General features: G+C 47.6%; 2 protein-coding genes across 2 annotated transcripts; both read right to left on the minus strand.

The window, feature by feature from the left end:
- Positions 1-288: 288 nt before the first annotated feature.
- On the minus strand, positions 289-1,248 carry LOC122486389 (olfactory receptor 10H2-like). The gene has a single exon (XM_043585821.1). The coding sequence runs from the start codon at positions 1,246-1,248 to the stop codon at positions 289-291; it is 960 nt and encodes a 319-aa protein (XP_043441756.1).
- Positions 1,249-11,040: 9,792 nt separating this feature from the next.
- LOC122486390 (olfactory receptor 10H3-like) lies at positions 11,041-11,985 on the minus strand. The gene has a single exon (XM_043585822.1). The coding sequence runs from the start codon at positions 11,968-11,970 to the stop codon at positions 11,041-11,043; it is 930 nt and encodes a 309-aa protein (XP_043441757.1). The 5' UTR covers positions 11,971-11,985.
- Between the last annotated feature and the right edge of the window lie 5,734 nt (positions 11,986-17,719).

Here is a 17,719-nt window from a genome sequence, read left to right on the forward strand (position 1 = left end):
CACCCCCTCCCCCAATGCCACCATCAGGCACAGGAACCTGGAGGAAGGTGACATACTAGGTCCATAGTGGGAAGGTCGACACCCCAGTGAATCCAGGAAGAACAAGGTCAACCAGACTGAGAGAAAGGAGAGAACACACACATCTAGAATTCCGAGTACTTGCAAAGTGGGGAGGTGGGGTAATTCCCATATAAGAATCATCACCAGTGAAGTGTAATCATTCCCATTTTACAGATAGAAGCCTGCAATGCCTCTACCTGGCACATCATTGCCATGAAAGGAACCACTTCAGGAGCTCTGGAGATGGAGTTTTCTGAGGAAGGTCTTGGTCATGGCAGTCTTCAGCTCCTTGTTCCTGAGACTGAAGATGATGGGGCTGAGGAAGGGGGTGAGGACCGTGTAGGTGATGCCCATCAGGGTGTCTCCTTCCAGAGACTGGGGACCCTTGGGCTTGAGGTAGACGACAGAGGCAAAGCCATAGTGCACAATGACCACAGTGAGGTGGGACGCACAGGTGGAGAAGGCCTTGTGCCTGCCCTCAGCTGAGGGGATCCTCAAGATGGCGGCCATAATGAAGGCATAGGAGAGGAGGATGAGGAGACAGCAGCCCAGCAGGGCCATGATGCACACCAGCCCCACACCCAGGGCCACGGTTGGTGCATCAGTTCCACAGGCCAGCTTCACCACAGGAGGCACGTGGCAGAAAAAATGGTGGATCTCATTGGGTCCACAGAAGGTGAGGTGGAAAACGGCCATGGTCACCACCAGCCCCATGACCGAGCCACCTACCCAGGACCAGGCCACCAGGCAGGCACAGCCGCGGGGGCTCATGAGCACATTGTAGCGCAGGGGGTGGCAGATGGCCACGTAGCGGTCGTAGCCCATGACGGTGAGCAGGAAGGAGTGGGTGAAGCCGAACGTGAAGGAGAAAAACATCTGGCTGGCACAGGCCGCCCAGGTGATGGTGTGGCGGGTGGAGAGCAGGTCGGCCAGCAGGCGCGGGGTGATGGCCAAGGTGTAGAGGATCTCAGAGGTGGACAGGGTGCACAGGAAGAGGTACATGGGCGTGTGCAGGCTGCGCTCGCTCCAGACTGTGGCCATGATGAGCAGGTTCCCCAGCAGCGTGAACAGGTACATGAGCAGGAACAGCAGGAAGAAGGCAGGCAGGAGATGCCTTGGGAAGGTGGAGAAGCCCACGAGGATGAATTCAGACACGGAGCTGTGGTTTTGGCCCAGCGTGGCGGCCATCCCTGGGTGGGGAGAGAGCGAGGGCAGCCAGGTGGGCGGGAGCTATGGGTGTGTGCTGAGCCCAGCCTGGGAGGACTTCCCCGAGGAGGTACCCCCTCACCCCACAGGCCATGGCCGGTCCCTCGGCCACAGGCTGCTCATGAGGACGGTCAGCGCTCCTCTGAGCTGCGCGGGGTTCACAGAAGATTGTGGGCCTCAAGTGCTTAGCACTGATCCTGGTGCACGGTAAGAACTCAGGACACGATGATAATAATAATACTGTTAATAATAATGGCTACTAGTATTTTAAAATCCCAGTGATAGGAGCTCTGGGTCTCTACTCAGCCACACACCTGGATTGAGTTGCCACTAGCTTGTCAGTGCCTCCAATCATTGTGCTAAGAGGGAATGGAAAAATAAAGAAAAACACAATTCAGTCTTCTTTTTTAAAACAGTGATTATGCTGGGGTCTCCCATGAAATATTTTGAATTGGAACAACCTACTGCTGGTTGGTGTTCCATCTTTGAAAGGACAGCACAAACCTCGCCATCATATGTCCTGTAGGCTGCATCTCCTTAGAGCCTGCCAGGCTTGCTAAGTATTGTGGGGTGGCTTTTCTCTCTTTTTAGACAAAACTCTACGATGTTATCTGCCTAAGTTAAATAAAGTTGAGACGTTGCTTTAAAACACTCTTGCAACACCAACACCAACCACTACAACATTGGGTTGGTTCCTTAAACTTTTTGAGCCTCAGTTTCCTCCTCCATAAAGGAAGTTGATCATAATAATGTCTGGCTGACAAGGTTGTTATGAGAAGTAAGATTATGCGCTTAATGTATTTACTGTGGGGTGTGAAATAGAGTAAACACTAGAGACGCTGAGAATGAGGAAGGGCGTGAATGACCAGAATCAGAATCCCTTAAAATGTAGCAACTTATGGTTGTATCTCTCTCTTTCTAGAGAGAGTATGGAAGCTGGGGAGAAGGGCAAGGGAGAGAGAGAGAGTATCTTTTCTTTGGGAGCTTATTTATTTATTTTGAGACAGAGAGAGAGAGAGAGAGAGAGTGGAGAAGGGCAGAGAGAGAGGGAGAGAGAGAATCCCAAGCAGGCTCCACACTGTCAATGCAGAGCTTAATGCAGGGCTCGATCTCATGAACCATGAGACCATGACCTGAGCCAAAACCAAGAGCCAGATGCTCAACTGCCTAAGCCACCCAGGCGCCCTTGTATCTCTTTTTTGATTATGCATTTAATGCATTTACCACTTTTGTAATTCCTGGTGTTTCTGTCACATTATTTAATACACACACACACACACACACAGCTCAAGTATATATACACACGTATGTGTATATATATGTGCAAAAGCTAATATATACTTATATACATATATTTAACTTGTATAAATATACACAAACATGCATACACTCCTATTCAATACACCAAACAACAAAATAAAACAAAACAAACAAACAAAAAAAACCCCAACACTAGGAGCATGGACCTATCACCAAAAAAGACCATGTGTGAGGCCATAAAGGAAGTGCAGGTGCATTCTATTCCCAAGTACCAATACCCAAAGCCCCAGATATCTGACCATTTGGCAATACAACTAGACTTTAATAAGAAAAGGACCCCTCAAAATTCCCATGTATTTAGAATGTAAATATTGGGTGAACCATTTGACAATGCCAAAGTAACATATTAGTCGTTAATCATCTGGCTAAAAGGGAAATTAAGAGATACTTAGAAGTGAATGATAATGCAAACTTGAAATAACAACTACATGAAATGGATTGTGTCCTGGAATAGAAAAAGGATATTAGTGGAGAGTCGAAAGAATTCTAGTAAGAGCTGTTGTTTGCTATACAGTGTTATATACCAGCGTTCGTGCCCTGGGTCTCATCATTGTCCTGGTTCTGGAAGATCCTGGCATTCAAAGGGGTTGGTGGAGGGAGGATGAGAGTTTTCTGTATGCTTTTTGCAGCTTTCTCATAAGTTTAAAATTAGTTACTAATAAAACATTACAAAATAAGGTATCATTCAAAGTTGCACAAAACCTGACAACAGTCTAGGAATTACTTTAAACAAGTACACACAGGAGCTTCATGGAGAACTATGAGACCTCTAACAGACAGGAAACATGACAGATGACCTAACAAAATGGATGAAAGCAAAAGACAATATCAGAAAGATGTTCATTCTTCCCCAAATTTAATCTATACATTCAATGTAATCCTCTCAAAAACATCCAGTTGGACTCTTGAGAAAGAGCATAAACGTATTGCAAAATGTTTATCAAAAATAAGGACCCATGAATAACTGAGTCCATCTGGAAATGAAGAATGACAGGAGGTTGGGGGAGACTCACTCTGTAGACACGTGACAGCATCTTGGAAACAAAGCAGTGTGGGATCAGTGCAAGGACAGACAGTGACCAGTGGTTCTGGAATCAGAGCTCGGAGACAGAGCCATTCATGTATGGTTCAGGTCACACCACAAATCATTTGGAAAAAAGGTGAATTGTTTAGGGGATGCTGTTGAGGAAAGTACCTCTCTCTACAAACAAAAACCAAAACTAGACTCCCAATACCCCACCAAAAAGAGAATCAAGATAGATTGAAAACATAATTGTGAAAGATAAAAACATAGCTAATGACAACAAGTGTAATAGGATCTTTGTGCTCCAAGAACAGGAAACACGTTCCTTAAAAAGAAAAAAGAGCACAAACCTTCAGTAAAAAAGATCAGTTCTATTACATGGAAATTCTGAATCCTTTTAACAAAGAGCATCATGGATAAAGGTTACAGATGACAGAGAACAGAGAGCTACTTGCTGTATAAGTTCCTGAGCTCTGCCGTTCAACCTACAAGCTAGAGTTAACAAGACGATAGTGCACAATTAAACACTTGTTAAGAACATAGACGCCAATATTGTATTCTCATCATCAAACTCGCTAAGAGACGAGATCTTATTTATCCCCAACACTAAAACAGACATGATGATCACGTGACCTGATAGACATGCTAGCTATTAGCGCAATGGCGATCGCATTATAATGAATAAACATACCAACTCAACACACGGTACACCTTAAATTCACACAAGTTTATTTGTCAACTAGATTTCAATAAAAAAGAACTTGTTAAGAGGGTAGATGTCCTTTAAAGTTACTAACACACACACACACACACACACACAGAAGGGGACATGAGGAATCTTTGGAGGCGGTACATAACATTTATTACCTTGATTGTGTGGATGGTATCACAATTGTAGGCGTATGTCCAAAGTCATCAAAATGTACCCATTAAATGTACGCAGCTCTTTGTATATTATGTATACCTCGATCAAGCTGAAAAGAACCCATTGACAAGAGAGTAATATCTAGAATCTACAGTGAGAAAAAAGAGAAATGAGGAAACCAATGAGAAAAAGGACAGGCATCATGATAGAAAGTGGGCAAGAGGGGGGCACAGGTGACCTGCAGCTGAGGTAATGCACTAGGCCAGCAGCAAACAAGGACATGAGCGGCTCATTAGCAAGGAGAGGAATTCGGTTTACCACAGCAACACTCAGGACGCCTGGGTGGCTCAGTAGGGTAAGCGTCCTTGTCTTGGTTTCAGCTCAGGTCGTGATCTCATGGTCCGTGAGTTCGAGCCCCGCATTGGGCTCTGCTCTGATGGGGTGGAGCCTGTTTGGGATTCTCTGCCCCTCCCCTGCTCATGCTCGCTCTCTCTGTCTGTCTGTCTCTCAATAAATGAATAAACATTAAAAAAGTAATAAAACAGCAGCAATCTGTGAACACAGTGGGTACAGGCTCCCCATCCGCTTGCTAGAGCGGCAAGACTTAGAAATCTGGATCCGCCCTATGTTGGCCCAGAGGTGAGATGACTAGACTGAAGACGTCCTCACTTGGTGGTTCACGGCCAGATTAAGGGGACACTTACCCAAGGTCCCGCAAACACTTCTAGATCTCCATCTGAAACTCAGCTCAGCGAGGGGACGTGGTCAAGCCATTCATGGCAGCCTTGTCTGTGATGGCAGACAGTCAGGGGCAGTCAGAGACACCCCCACCCTCACCTGGGGGCAGGGCCAAGTAACATGGGGTGGGCGTGAGCCACGAAGCTCTACACGGCATATAGAAAAAACAAACCTGACAGCCACAGAGCACAGGGGATGGCTCTGAAGCCTCAGCCCTAGTGAAAAATTGGGAAAGAGGTACACACAGGTATGCGTATTTATATCTGCATCACTGACACATGCATCTCGATGATACATACTAATATATCCATGATACACAATCTGTCATTTACCTATATCAGTGAGATTTGATGACAAGGCTTCAAATACTTACCTTGGGGCAGGGCTCACCCCCATATCACAGCACTGCTTCTGCCCCCTCACCCAGCCCCCAGAAGGTTGTCACCAAGTGTTATCTCAGAGCCAAGTCAGCCAATGCTTGGAGGACCCAGGACCCCACCTGGAAAGTGGATGATTAGACTGGGTGTCAGGATGGGGTCTCTCTCTCATGCAGGAAAGAAGCATTTGGGGGCAGCAGGGGCCTGGGGCGGCCCAGCAATCCCGGGGCACCAGACTCAGCTCCTCCTGGACCTCATCCCTCAGCCACCATCTCTGGCCCCCACTGCTGGCCTCTGTGTGCCGTGGTCTAGCCCTGGCTCTGGCCTCACGCCCCATCTGCTGGTGCACTGTGCCCGCTGACCTCCCCTCTCGACTCCACCCTCCTCTGGCTGCCAGACTCCAGCTCCTGACACAGACACACCTTGTGGAGTCATGCCAACCCGGGGTCCAGGGCAATCTCTGCTCTGCAAGCGAGTGCCCCCTACCCACCTCCTATCCCCACCCCCTTGGGGAGCCCACCCCTTCCTCCCTCCTGGCTACGAACAGGCTCCCAGGCATGTGCTCTGAAATCCACAAATAGTACCATAAAAGGGGTCTCTCTTGGCTCCGGGTCTCTCTCTGGCACTCGTTCGGGCACTCACCCTTCCCAGAACAGCCCCGCTGCATATGCTGCAAGGGAGCTCCCCAAGTCAGCTGTATAGGTCTGGACCTAATGGGGGAGAGAGGCCCACCTTCTAGCTCTGGGCTCTCAGCCAGAACCCCCAGCCAGGGCACACGCAGGCTGGCTCCCAGATCCTGCTCCTGTACCCTTTCACCTCCAGGGGACACTATGGAACCCACTCTGCTCTCTCTGCTTCTAACCACTGTCAGAGACTCAAGACTGTGCTCACAGGAGCACAAGCAGACAGAGCCAACACCAATGCACATGTACACATGGCTTCTGAAATACACACGGGCAGTGGAACCCAGCAAAGACACAGCCAGGAGCAGAGACACTTGCTGGCTCTGCAACCCATCTACTGAGCCCTAACCAGTGCCTGGAGCTTGTCTGGGACTGGGATAAGCCAGGGACACACAGACACCGTGGTGGGTTGTATAGCATCCCCCTCAAATTCACATCCACTGGAACCTCAGAATGTGACCTTATTTGGAAATAGGGTACTGGGTAAAGGTGAGACCTAAATCTAATGGCTGGTGTCCTCACAGGAATAGGAGGGGACACACAGAGGGAGGCAGGCTGTGTGCAGACAGAGGCAGGTATTGGGGTGATGCGGCCGCAGGCAAGGAACGGCTGGGGTCACCAGAAGCTGGAAGAGGCCAGGAAAGATTCTGCCCTGGAATCTCTGGAGGGAGCATGGCCCTGCCGAAACCTTGGTTTTGGATTGTAGCCTCCAGAACTGTGAGGATAAATTTCTGCTGTTTAAAGCCACCTGGTTGTGGTCCTCTGTGACAGCAGTCCCAGGAAACGGATCCAGGCAAATGCAGCTGCATGTACACAAACACTGCACACAGAAGCAGGCACTGTGCTGCAGAAATGAGCACACGTGCATGGTGATAAACCCAGGTTCACCCTTCTGGCTCAACCTGGTGCAGAGACTACTTCTTGCCTGGGAATGGACCCTGACAATCCCTGACTGCTGTGGGTCCAGGCTTTGGGGGAAGGAGGCAGCATGGGCCAGGTTGGGACCAGGTTGCTGGGGCCGTAACCCCTGCCCCCATCCGACTCCCCACCCCTTCCTCCAGCCAGAGCCTCCCTCTGCTCTGGCTTTCCGTGGTCGCGTGGTCACCACAATTTCCCCCTTCAGCTCCCACCTTGCTTGCTACCTGTTCCTGGGAAACCGAGTTCCTCTCACCTGGCGTGAAGACTGTCTGTCTGGGATGCTCTGTTTGCAGCCCAGCCTGGGGCCACCCCTCCTGCTGCTTGGTGAGCAGGGCAGGAGCTCTATCTCCGCAGGTGCCTCCCCTGAGGCGGGTTTCCTGGGAGCCTCTCCCCTGAGACTGGGATGCGGGTTAGAACTCCTCCATGTCCAAGGAGGCTGCTGGGGCCCTGGGAATGCCCCTTCCTCTGTGGATATTTCTCTCTCTCCTTCCTCCCTCCTTCCCTCCCACTCCCTCTCTTCTTCCCCACTAATCATTCCACCCTTCTGTCATCCTCTCTCCTTCCTTCATCCATCCATCACATCCTCACTGAGCTCTAGCTAAGGGACCCGCTCTGAATCTTGGGATCCGAAACAACACTGATGTAACCTGGCACTAAAAAATCCCTCAGTGTGGGGACAGGAAGAGCTGGATGCAGACATATCACATTTTATAAAATGGAACAACACAATTATGACATACTATAATATATAATATACTGTGGTTGCACCAGAACAATATTTATTCAGTAAGTTGAGTGTTGTAGTCAACTAACAAATATTTAGTAAACTTCTACTATGTGCCAAGTGGGTTTTTCTTTTGATATTGATTTCAAAGCTTTTTGTTCTGTTTTAAAAGTAGTGCCCAAAAGGAAAGGCATTATAATTTGTGAACTAAATTATACATCTTGCATTTCATTAGCTTAGTAGTTGGAACCACTTAGTCTTCAGCCACAAGACTACTTGTTAGAGTACCAAGGAAAAAATGTTATTTGTGCTTTGAGATTGGTCACGGAAAAGAAAATAGCAAAAAGCAGTAAAAAGATGAATTTAAACATACTGTAACATTATTACATACGTTATATGTTATATACACTTACGTATATATGGTATATATGTTCACATGTGTATATACACATCCATTCTAATGCTTCTGTTTTTCTGGGGAACCCTGACTAACACAAAATCCTTAAAAGAAAAAGAGGCCTTGTAAAAATGTCCCTTTTCCATCTAAAGAGATGAGACCCAGACCTCAGGATCCCTGGTGGTTTGTCCTGTGGGTAAGCATTTCCCCCAGTTCAGCCCCTGCAACTCAGCGTCTCTCTGAGGATGTGCGTGATGCTATGTCTTTACTCTAACGCAGGGGCCCCAATACACAGGAGGGTGAGCATCCGTCCTGAGTCACACGGTCCACGTCGAGCACGGAGACCGTTCCTGCTGTCCTCCAGCTCCTGCTCCGATAGTGTTGGTTGAGGGCACACCGCACCCCAGCCCCTGTGCTGGGGCCCCTGCAGCTACATGGTCAGGTGAGTCCTCAAAACACACCCCAACGAGCAAACCCTGCAGCTGGGCTACCGGGACTCCTTCACCTTTGTTGACCGAATTCCAAGGACACTCAGCACTTCTCGAGAGCCATCTCAACGCCCCAGGTCTTCTCCACAAAGAAGAATGGCCTAAGAATCTGGCTTGAAACTAATTTTAAAGTGAAACCCAATAACATTTAACGTCAGGATGCCATTTCACGAGTCAGTTCCTGGGGCCGCTGTATCAAAGCATATAAATCTCGTGCCCTGACTCCACACACATCTATCCTCTTCTATGCTGGAGGCCAGAATCGAATCAGGGTCACCAGGTGTGAGTCCAGGTGTGAGCAGGCCTGCGTCCTTCAGGGGATCCGGGGAGGGATGTGTCTCCTGCTTTCCCAGCTTCGAGGGCACCACGCATCCCCTGGCTCGTGGTTCCTGCCTCAGCTACTCCAATTCCCCCTTCCGGTGTCACATCCCCTACTGCTCCCTGTCTCTGGCCCCTTCTGCCCCCTTGTATAAGGACACTTGCAATTATAGCAGCCCATCTGGGTGACGAGGGTAATCCCCCTGTCTCAGATCTTAACTGCATCTCATCTGCACACTCCCTCTTGCTGGGTAAGGGAACGCAGCCACAGGCTCTGGAGAAGCACATCTTAGGAATGGTGGGGGCATCCATCAGTAACACCGATAATGAGCAAAATAATGAATGGAACCCCAAAACTGCCATAGCCGGTTTTGCCAAGCTCTCGTTGTCAGTGTTCATGAGACAAAGTGTCTCATGAAGTCCTCTGGAGTCCGTGTTTCCCTCTGGCTGTGTGAAAGGGGTGTGTACCTAGGGCTGCACCTGCCCTCCTTCCCTGAAAAGGGTCCCTTCCTTCTAATGACAGCCTACTCCTCCCAGTCATGACCTCACTTCTCTCTGTAGACACCTGAGAGAGGAGGGTTCCTTATCACCAACTGCACACACATGCACATTGTAATTGATTCCTGCTCCCTGCCTCCATGGTGCTGTGGCCTGGGACAGATTTGCATTTTCCACATTTCAAAAATGTGATTAATGATAGATGTGGGTCATATCTAAATGTGGAGAAAGGATAATTTATTTTGAGACTTAGAAGAGTGAATGCATAGGAAACCCTTCCCACAGCATTTAGCAAGTGGCAGATACTCATATGTGGCAGCCATCCTTAGATTAGTATTGTAAAACATCTTCTGACTGCAGCTCAAATATCTGACCACAGTTTAAGTAAGAATTTACACCAATGGGAGGCCCCCTCCTGGAGCTTCAGACATGGTTTCCCAACTCCAGCATGGGAGTCAGACACACCTAAAGTTGCATGTGACCCCTTCACTCACATGTTGTGTGACCCCCACCAACATTTGTCATCAGCATAAAGGAGGTACCCACACCCTTGACCTTTCTTTGTGCCATCTTGGGAGAGCACTGTGTCCTCCAACAGAGCCCGTAGATAGATTTGAGTAAACACAAGAATGAGAAACTGATGTTTTACCAGAAGTATTGTGGGGCAAAAGGGAAAAAGATTTCCATAACATGTCAGAGAGCAACACCCTTTAAACATTTTGTATGTTCTTACCCAAACACTGAATCTTCTCCCCTTTCTCTCTCTGTCTCTGTTTCTGTCTCCATTTCTCTATCTCTCTCTTTTCTTCTACTAAACATTCCTACATCCTTCACTCAACCCAGCTCAAAATAGAAACCTCCTTAAGGTCAATCCCCTCTAAACACAGCGAGGAACCGTAAACATTCAACAGTCTCCATGGAGACAAATATTTAATGTTCTTTTGGGCATTTGTTATAATTAGAAGGTAATACTTATACAACAGTGGGCACAGTGCCTGATAAGAAAATCCCTGATACTGGAGGCAGTTATTATTATGCCTATTTTGATTTATCCTTAAGGTGGTGGAGGAGAAATTCTTCTCTTGATTCTGCATTTAAGAAGAACAATGGGCATCAGTGTTGACACACATCCATGTCATGTCTCTCACTAGCCAATAGGTAGGTAACACATTCTTAGAAGAGTTAATGGGATGTGGCTCATCACATGGGGTCTTAAACATGAGATCATGCTTACTAGAGCCTATACAAGAGATGGGCAATCAAATTGAGGAAAAGCAAAGGTGTAGGATGCCTCCACACATATGGATGCACCCACCAATACCTATTCAATATTTTCATATATTGAATCACTAAAAAGTCCTATGGAGACATTATTATCCCCAGCCCTTCTGTCATATTTCCTCACCAACATATTTCCTCCAGTGTCAGGAGCTTAAGGGACTAAATTTTTTCCGGAAGCTTTTCTTTATGGCATTCTTGAGCTCCTTATTCCTGAGGCTGAAAATGATTGGGCTGAGAAAGGGGGTGAAGACTGTATAGGTGGTGGCCATCAGGGTGTTACTGTCCATAGAATGGGGGCCCTTGGGCTTGAGGTAGATAATGGAGGCAAAGCCATAGTGCACAATGACCACTGTGAGGTGGGACACACATGTGGAGAAGGTCTTGTGCCTGCCCTCAGCAGAGGGGATCCGCAATATGGCGGCCACGATGAAGACATAGGAAAGGACGATGAGGAATAAGCAGCCCATCAGAGCTGAGACACACACCAGGATCACACCCAAGGTGACAGAGGATGTCTCCTTCCCACAGGCCAACTTTAGAAGGGAAAGCACGTGACAGGCAAAATGGTGGATCACATTAGACCCACAGAAGGTGAGATGAAAAACTATCAGCGTCAACATTATCCCCATGACTGAGCCACCAACCCAGAACCAAGACACAAGGCGGGCACAGCCACGGTTGCTCATGAGCACATTGTAGCGCAGGGGGTGGCAGATGGCCACGTAGCGGTCATAGCCCATGATCATGAGCAGGAAGGAGTGTGTGAAGCCAAACGTGAAGGAGAAAAACATCTGGCTGGCACAGGCCGTCCAGGTGATGGTGCGGCGCGTGGAGAGCATGTCAACCAGCATGCGAGGGGTGACAGCAACGGTGAAGAGAATCTCGGAGGTGGACAGGGCGCACAGGAAGAGGTACATGGGCGTGTGCAGGCTGCGCTCGCTCCAGACTGTGGCCATGATGAGCAGGTTCCCCAGCAGTGTGAACAGGTACATGATCAGGTACAGCAGGAAGAAGGCAGGCAGGAGATGCTGTGGAAAGGTGGAGAATCCCACGAGGATGAACTCAGTCACCATGCTATAGTTCTGACCAGGCACGGGTGCTGCATCTGGTGAGATCAGAAAGGGAATGAGGGTGCGTAATTTATCCCATGAATAACAAAGATGATTCAGTGTCAGAAAACCTATCATGTGATCAGTCACAGGAATAAACTAAAATAAATATCATATAATTATATCAATTCAGACAGCAATCCTGGATTGCTAAAGTTCGATTACTGTTTATGATTTTAAAAATTAATACATAATTATCATAAAATATTGTATTATTTTAGATATACAGTATAATGATTGATATATGTACGCATCTTAAAGATTTTTTAGAAGTTTCTTCTAAATATGAAATCAACTGGACTTTTCTTAGATAACTAAGAACATACACTAGAAAACTAGCAAGAAGTGGGAGACAATAGATGCACTATTTAAATTTTTTTTTTCAAAGTTTTTATTTATTTTTGGGACAGAGAGAGACAGAGCATGAACGGGGGAGGGGCAGAGAGAGAGGGAGACACAGAATCGGAAGCAGGCTCCAGGCTCTGAGCCATCAGCCCAGAGCCTGACGCGGGGCTCGAACTCACGGACCGCGAGATCGCGACCTGGCTGAAGTCGGACGCTTAACCGACTGCGCCACCCAGGCGCCCCTAGATGCACTATTTTAGCATCAGAAACAAGCCAAGGTTACTCACTGTCTCTGCTGTTCATTAGCAGGGAAATGAAAGCCGGGAGCAGTGCTTGAGGAATGATAAAGAAAGAAGGAATATCAGGATTGGATGGAAAGACACGTGATCATCTACCTAGAAAGGTGCAAGAATGAAGGCGGAAAATCTTTGAGCAAAGACAGAACACATGCTGTGGAAGACAGATCAACTTCCCAAACTCATAGTGTTTCCCATAGAATCGCACCCATAATAATCACACACCAGATAGAATTTAAGGAAAAAGTAAGACAACATTGTCAATAGTGACACAAACTATAAAGAGACAGCTCTCAAACAGTTTGGTCTCAAGATTTCTTTATGAAAAAAAACAAAACAAAACAAAACCGGTGAGTCCCCTAGAGGGCTTTTGTTTGAATGAGTTAGAAGTCTCCATTCTTACCATATTAGTAATTAAAACTGAGATTCTTTGAACATATTTAGTTCTAACACATTTGTAAAGTTTACTTCTTATTTTGAGAGAGACAGAGACAGCATGAGTTGGGGAGGGACAGAGAGAGAGAGGGAGAGAAAGAGAATCCCAAGTAGGATCCACACACTGTCAGTGCAAGGCCCACGAGGGGTTAGAACTCATGAAGCGGGAGATCATGACCTGAACTGAAACCAAGAGTTGGATGCTTAACTGACTGAGCCACCCAGGAGCTCAAAGTTATTGACACATTTAAAGAATAATAATCAACCTTTGGTTCAAACTAAGGAAAGTAACCATATTTTAAAAACCCATTTAATGACGGAGCACCTGGGTGGCTCAGTCAGTTAAGTGTCTGGCTTCAGCTCAGGTCATGATCTCACGGTTCGTGAGTTCGAGTCCTGCATTGGGCTCTGTGCTGACAACTCAGAGCCTGGAGCCTGCTTCAGATTCTGTGTCTCCTCCTCTTTCTTTGCCCCTTGCCTGCTTGTGCTCTGGCTCTCTCTCTCTCTCTCTCTCTCTCTCTCAAAAATGAATAAAGATAAAAAAAAAAACCCTTATTTAATGAGAAGTGTGGCTTTGTTTTAAATTTTAGCAAATTTGTCCAGTGCTGGCTAGATGGCATAGAAGATGATGCAGTATCCTCATCATTCAGCCTGTGGCAATATGTTCTTAATTTGAAGCATATGATGAAAATATATCCTCACCTTCACTGGAAGGGTGAGGACTTGGTGGTCCCCCGGAATGGGTCTCTGGGTCCCCAGGGCCCTCATATCATACTTTGAAAACCTCTGTTGTGAAAAATCTAGGAATTAATCACACAATGCAGTACTTCCTAGGACAGAAACTGTAACTACTGAGATATCTATATATGGCTATATAAGATTATACACATATATAATATATACAACGGAATATTACTCAACCATACAAAAGGCTGAAATCTTTCCATTTGCAACATGGATGGACCTAGAGGGTATTATACTAAGTGAATAAGCCAGCCAGAGAAAAACAAATAGCATATGATTTCACTCATACGTGGAATTTAAGAAACAAAAAAAATTGAGAAGTGGAAGAGGGAGAGAGACAGAGAGAGAGAGGCAAACCAAGGAAGAGACTCTTAACTATAGACAACCAACTGATGGTGAACAGAGGACATGGAGTGGGGGGCTGGGTGAATTAGGTGATGGGGATGAAGGAGTGCACTTGCTGTGATGAGCACCGGATGATGTACAGAAGTGCTGCATCACTGTATTGTACACCTGAAACTAATATTACATGTATGTTAACGGGAATTTAAATAAACACTTCAAAAAAAGATGAAACGTATGTATGCATTCTATATAAATTAATTAATTAATTAATTAATATATACATACACACACACACAAAGGAGTATTTGAATTTCATCAGCATATCTTCTATGAGTGCTGACGCCATTCTCATTAAATATATTTTAACTATTGGAAAAAGAAACAGACATGAAAACTTCCACAAAGGTTTTGTTCAACAAAGGATATCCAGGATACATGAACAGGCAGATGGAAATTTGGGAAAGGAGCCGGTGCCTTGACTAAAATTGACCAGGGAATACTGTCTAGAGTAAATAAGAAACCAGCACATTAAGAAGAAGAGACTCCATACAGAAACGAGTCCAGGACATGAGCAGAGACCCCACAGAAGGGGTTACACAGGCAAGTGAACAGATGGTTTCAAGACAAGGAAAGGGAAGGGGAAAACGACCCTGAGATTTCCCTGTACACCTATTCATTTCCCCACATTAGGAAGTGCCCAGTGCCCACAGCTATACGGGGAGGGAGCAATCCCGCGGCCTGCGGGTGAGAACCGAGAATGGAGAAGTGCAACCTTCACGTGCACCTGAACCTCTATCTCCATGGCGCACACCTACCTGGACGGAGCCTGTGGGATGAAGCCCCGCTTGTAGTGCGGGAATGGACAAGCCTGCTTGGGAACCATAACTGGGAAGGGGGCAGGTCCCACGGGCCGGATGCAAACCCTGGAGCCCCAGCCAGGAGTTCCATGCACACACAGCAGCATAAATGAAGCCGTAAAATGACACCGAGTGAATGAGGCAAAAGGCAGCTCAACTCTCCAGCATAATTGCATTTGGGCGCATTAAAAACAGAGCACCTGACACTGTTCTGTGGGATGCTGGAACACTGTATATATGCCACTATCCGCTGCTCCAAACCCACAGGCTGCAACACAGACAGTGAGCCCTAGTGTAAATGTGGGCGGAGTTACTATAACGTGTCCTGATTGGTTCACCAGTGGAACAAACGCCCCACACTACTACCAGATTGTACAACGTTTAGCAGCATCCCTGGCCTCAGCCCTCCAGATGCCGGTAGCATCCCTCCCTCCCCATGAGCTGTGACAACAAAAGGGCCTCCGGGCATGTGCAAATATTTCAGGGAGACAGGATCAGTCCCAATCAACAATAGTGACCTAGAAGCTGCAAAGGTCACTAGGCTGAGTGAGGAACCCAGGACCCAGCAGGGGCAACCCGAGAAAAGTCCCACCAGCTCCCAAGGCTCAGAGCCTGTCTTACCACCTTTCTCCCCAGTCCTGTTCCCACCCCCAACCGGGGCTTGCTCCCCACAACTGCCTAAATATTGCCACCTACCCTGTCCCTCCTGGTCCCCTCGTGCTGGGCTGCCTCTTCCAGGAAGCAGCCAGCAGGGGAGGACAGAAGACGCTCTCTGGGGTTATTCTGTCAGCAGCACACAGGGGCAGGTGTGGGGCCAGACCTCTGGGCTCCTGGAACTGATGCTGTGTGCTTTATCCCTGTTGCAGCTTCCCAGCAGGCTGTTCCCCAGGGCCTCCTCAGGGTCTGGAGTGGCCAAGAGGATCATCAGAGGATCTCTGGGGATGTGCAGCCCCTACTCCTTCCTCCAACTCCCCAACACAACCAAGACTCCCTGCTGTCTCTGTCTGCCCTGAGAGCCCCAGTCCCTGCTGAGGACTAGGAGCTCCCAGTCTTGGGGGAAACAGGGCTGGAGTAGATGCCCTCAGTCCCTTAGGGTCAAGGAAGAGTCAGAGGGAAAGTAGGAGCTGGTGCAGCCCACAGTGGGAATCCAGAGCTCTGCTCTGGGGTCAGGGCAGCTGGAGGGTGTCCCAGAATAAGGGTAATTTAGAGCTGGGTCTTGGGGACTGATTTCCTTTGGTCAATAGAAGTTTTCAGTGTCTCCTGGTCACACTGGATAGCCCCACCTCCCCACACTGGTCAAGTTCTACCCTATTCCTGTTGTCCTGGTGATCCGAGCCAGAACATCTCCATTAGTATGTGCATCCTTGGGCTATAATAACACATTTGGTCTTTGTCCACTTCATGACACACAGCTCCTAAAGCCCTTGTCTCAGGAGTGATGATACTGGATTTTGCATGCTAAGGAGATGCGTGGTGGTTGGGAGCCCCTGGATAGTCTAGGAAGGAGGCTGCTCCCCTGAACGGCCAAGGTGAGATCAGAGAGCTGGGACTTCCAGGTGGGGAGAAGGGCTATGGATTGATATTCAATCTCCAAGGACCAATGATTTAATCAATCATGTCTGTGTAATCAAACCTCCACAAAAACTCCCTAAGCAATGGGAATCAGAGACCTTCCCATTTGTCAACACGTGGAGGTGCTAGGAGGGTGGTGTGTCTGGAGAGGGCATGGAAGGTCCTCGGTCCTTCCTCCACACCTTGCCTGATGCACCTGTTTTACCTGGCTGTTCCTGACTTGTGTCTTTTATAGTAAATTGGAAAGAGTAAGTGTTGCATTTTCCTGATTTCTGTGAGTCATTCCAGCAAAGTATCCAAAATGAAAGGGGGGAATTTAGAAACCCCAACTGTGAAGTCCCATCAGACAAAAGTGCAGGTACCCTGAACACTGAAAACTTGTCACTGGCATCTCCAGGTAGTTCGTGTCAGAAGTGAACTGAATTATGGGACTGCAGGTTGGTGTCTGGGAAGCTGAAGAATTGTTCATTGTTGTGGGAAGAACTCACCCATTTGGTCTTAAGTGTTAGGCGTAGAAACAGCTCACTTCCTGTGTCCCTCTGTCCAATCAGCAACACAGTCCATTCTGCCTCTGAAATCAACCTCCAGTCTGCCACTCGACCCAGTCCAGGATGCCCACGCGCACCTCTGCCCATCTCTTCCTGCGTCTGCCCACCCCGCCGGCCCTCAGCTGCCTGCTTCCCTCACAGCAGCCAGGGGGACTCCCTACAAACGGGAATCTGACCATGGTGCATGGGCTTAAAATGTACCACTTGAATGCCACCTCACACCTGTCAGAATGCCTAGAATTAACAACTCAAGAAATAACAGATGTTTGTGAGGATGCAGAGAAAGGAGAACACTTTTGCGTTGTTGGCGAGAATGCAAACTGGGGCAGCCACTGTGGAAAACAGTATGGAGGCTCCTCAAAAAATTAAACATAGAACTGCCCTATGACCCAGCAATTGCACTAGTAGGTATTTATCCAAAGGATACAAAAATGTGGATTCGAAGGGGTATATGCACCCCAAATTTATAGCAGCACTATAAGCCTTAGTCAAACTACAGAAAGAGTCCAAATGCCCATAGACTGATGAGTGGATAAAGAAGATTTGTATATATATATATACATTGGAATAA

The sequence above is a fragment of the Prionailurus bengalensis genome, chromosome A2, assembly GCF_016509475.1.
Source record: "Prionailurus bengalensis isolate Pbe53 chromosome A2, Fcat_Pben_1.1_paternal_pri, whole genome shotgun sequence".
In the NCBI taxonomy this organism is placed as follows: Eukaryota; Metazoa; Chordata; class Mammalia; order Carnivora; family Felidae; genus Prionailurus; species Prionailurus bengalensis.

Coding starts and splice junctions, on each gene's coding strand:
- LOC122486389 (XM_043585821.1), bottom strand. CDS start 1,248: ATGGCCGCCACGCTGGGCCAAAACCACAGCTCCGTGTCTGAATTCATC.
- LOC122486390 (XM_043585822.1), bottom strand. CDS start 11,970: ATGGTGACTGAGTTCATCCTCGTGGGATTCTCCACCTTTCCACAGCAT.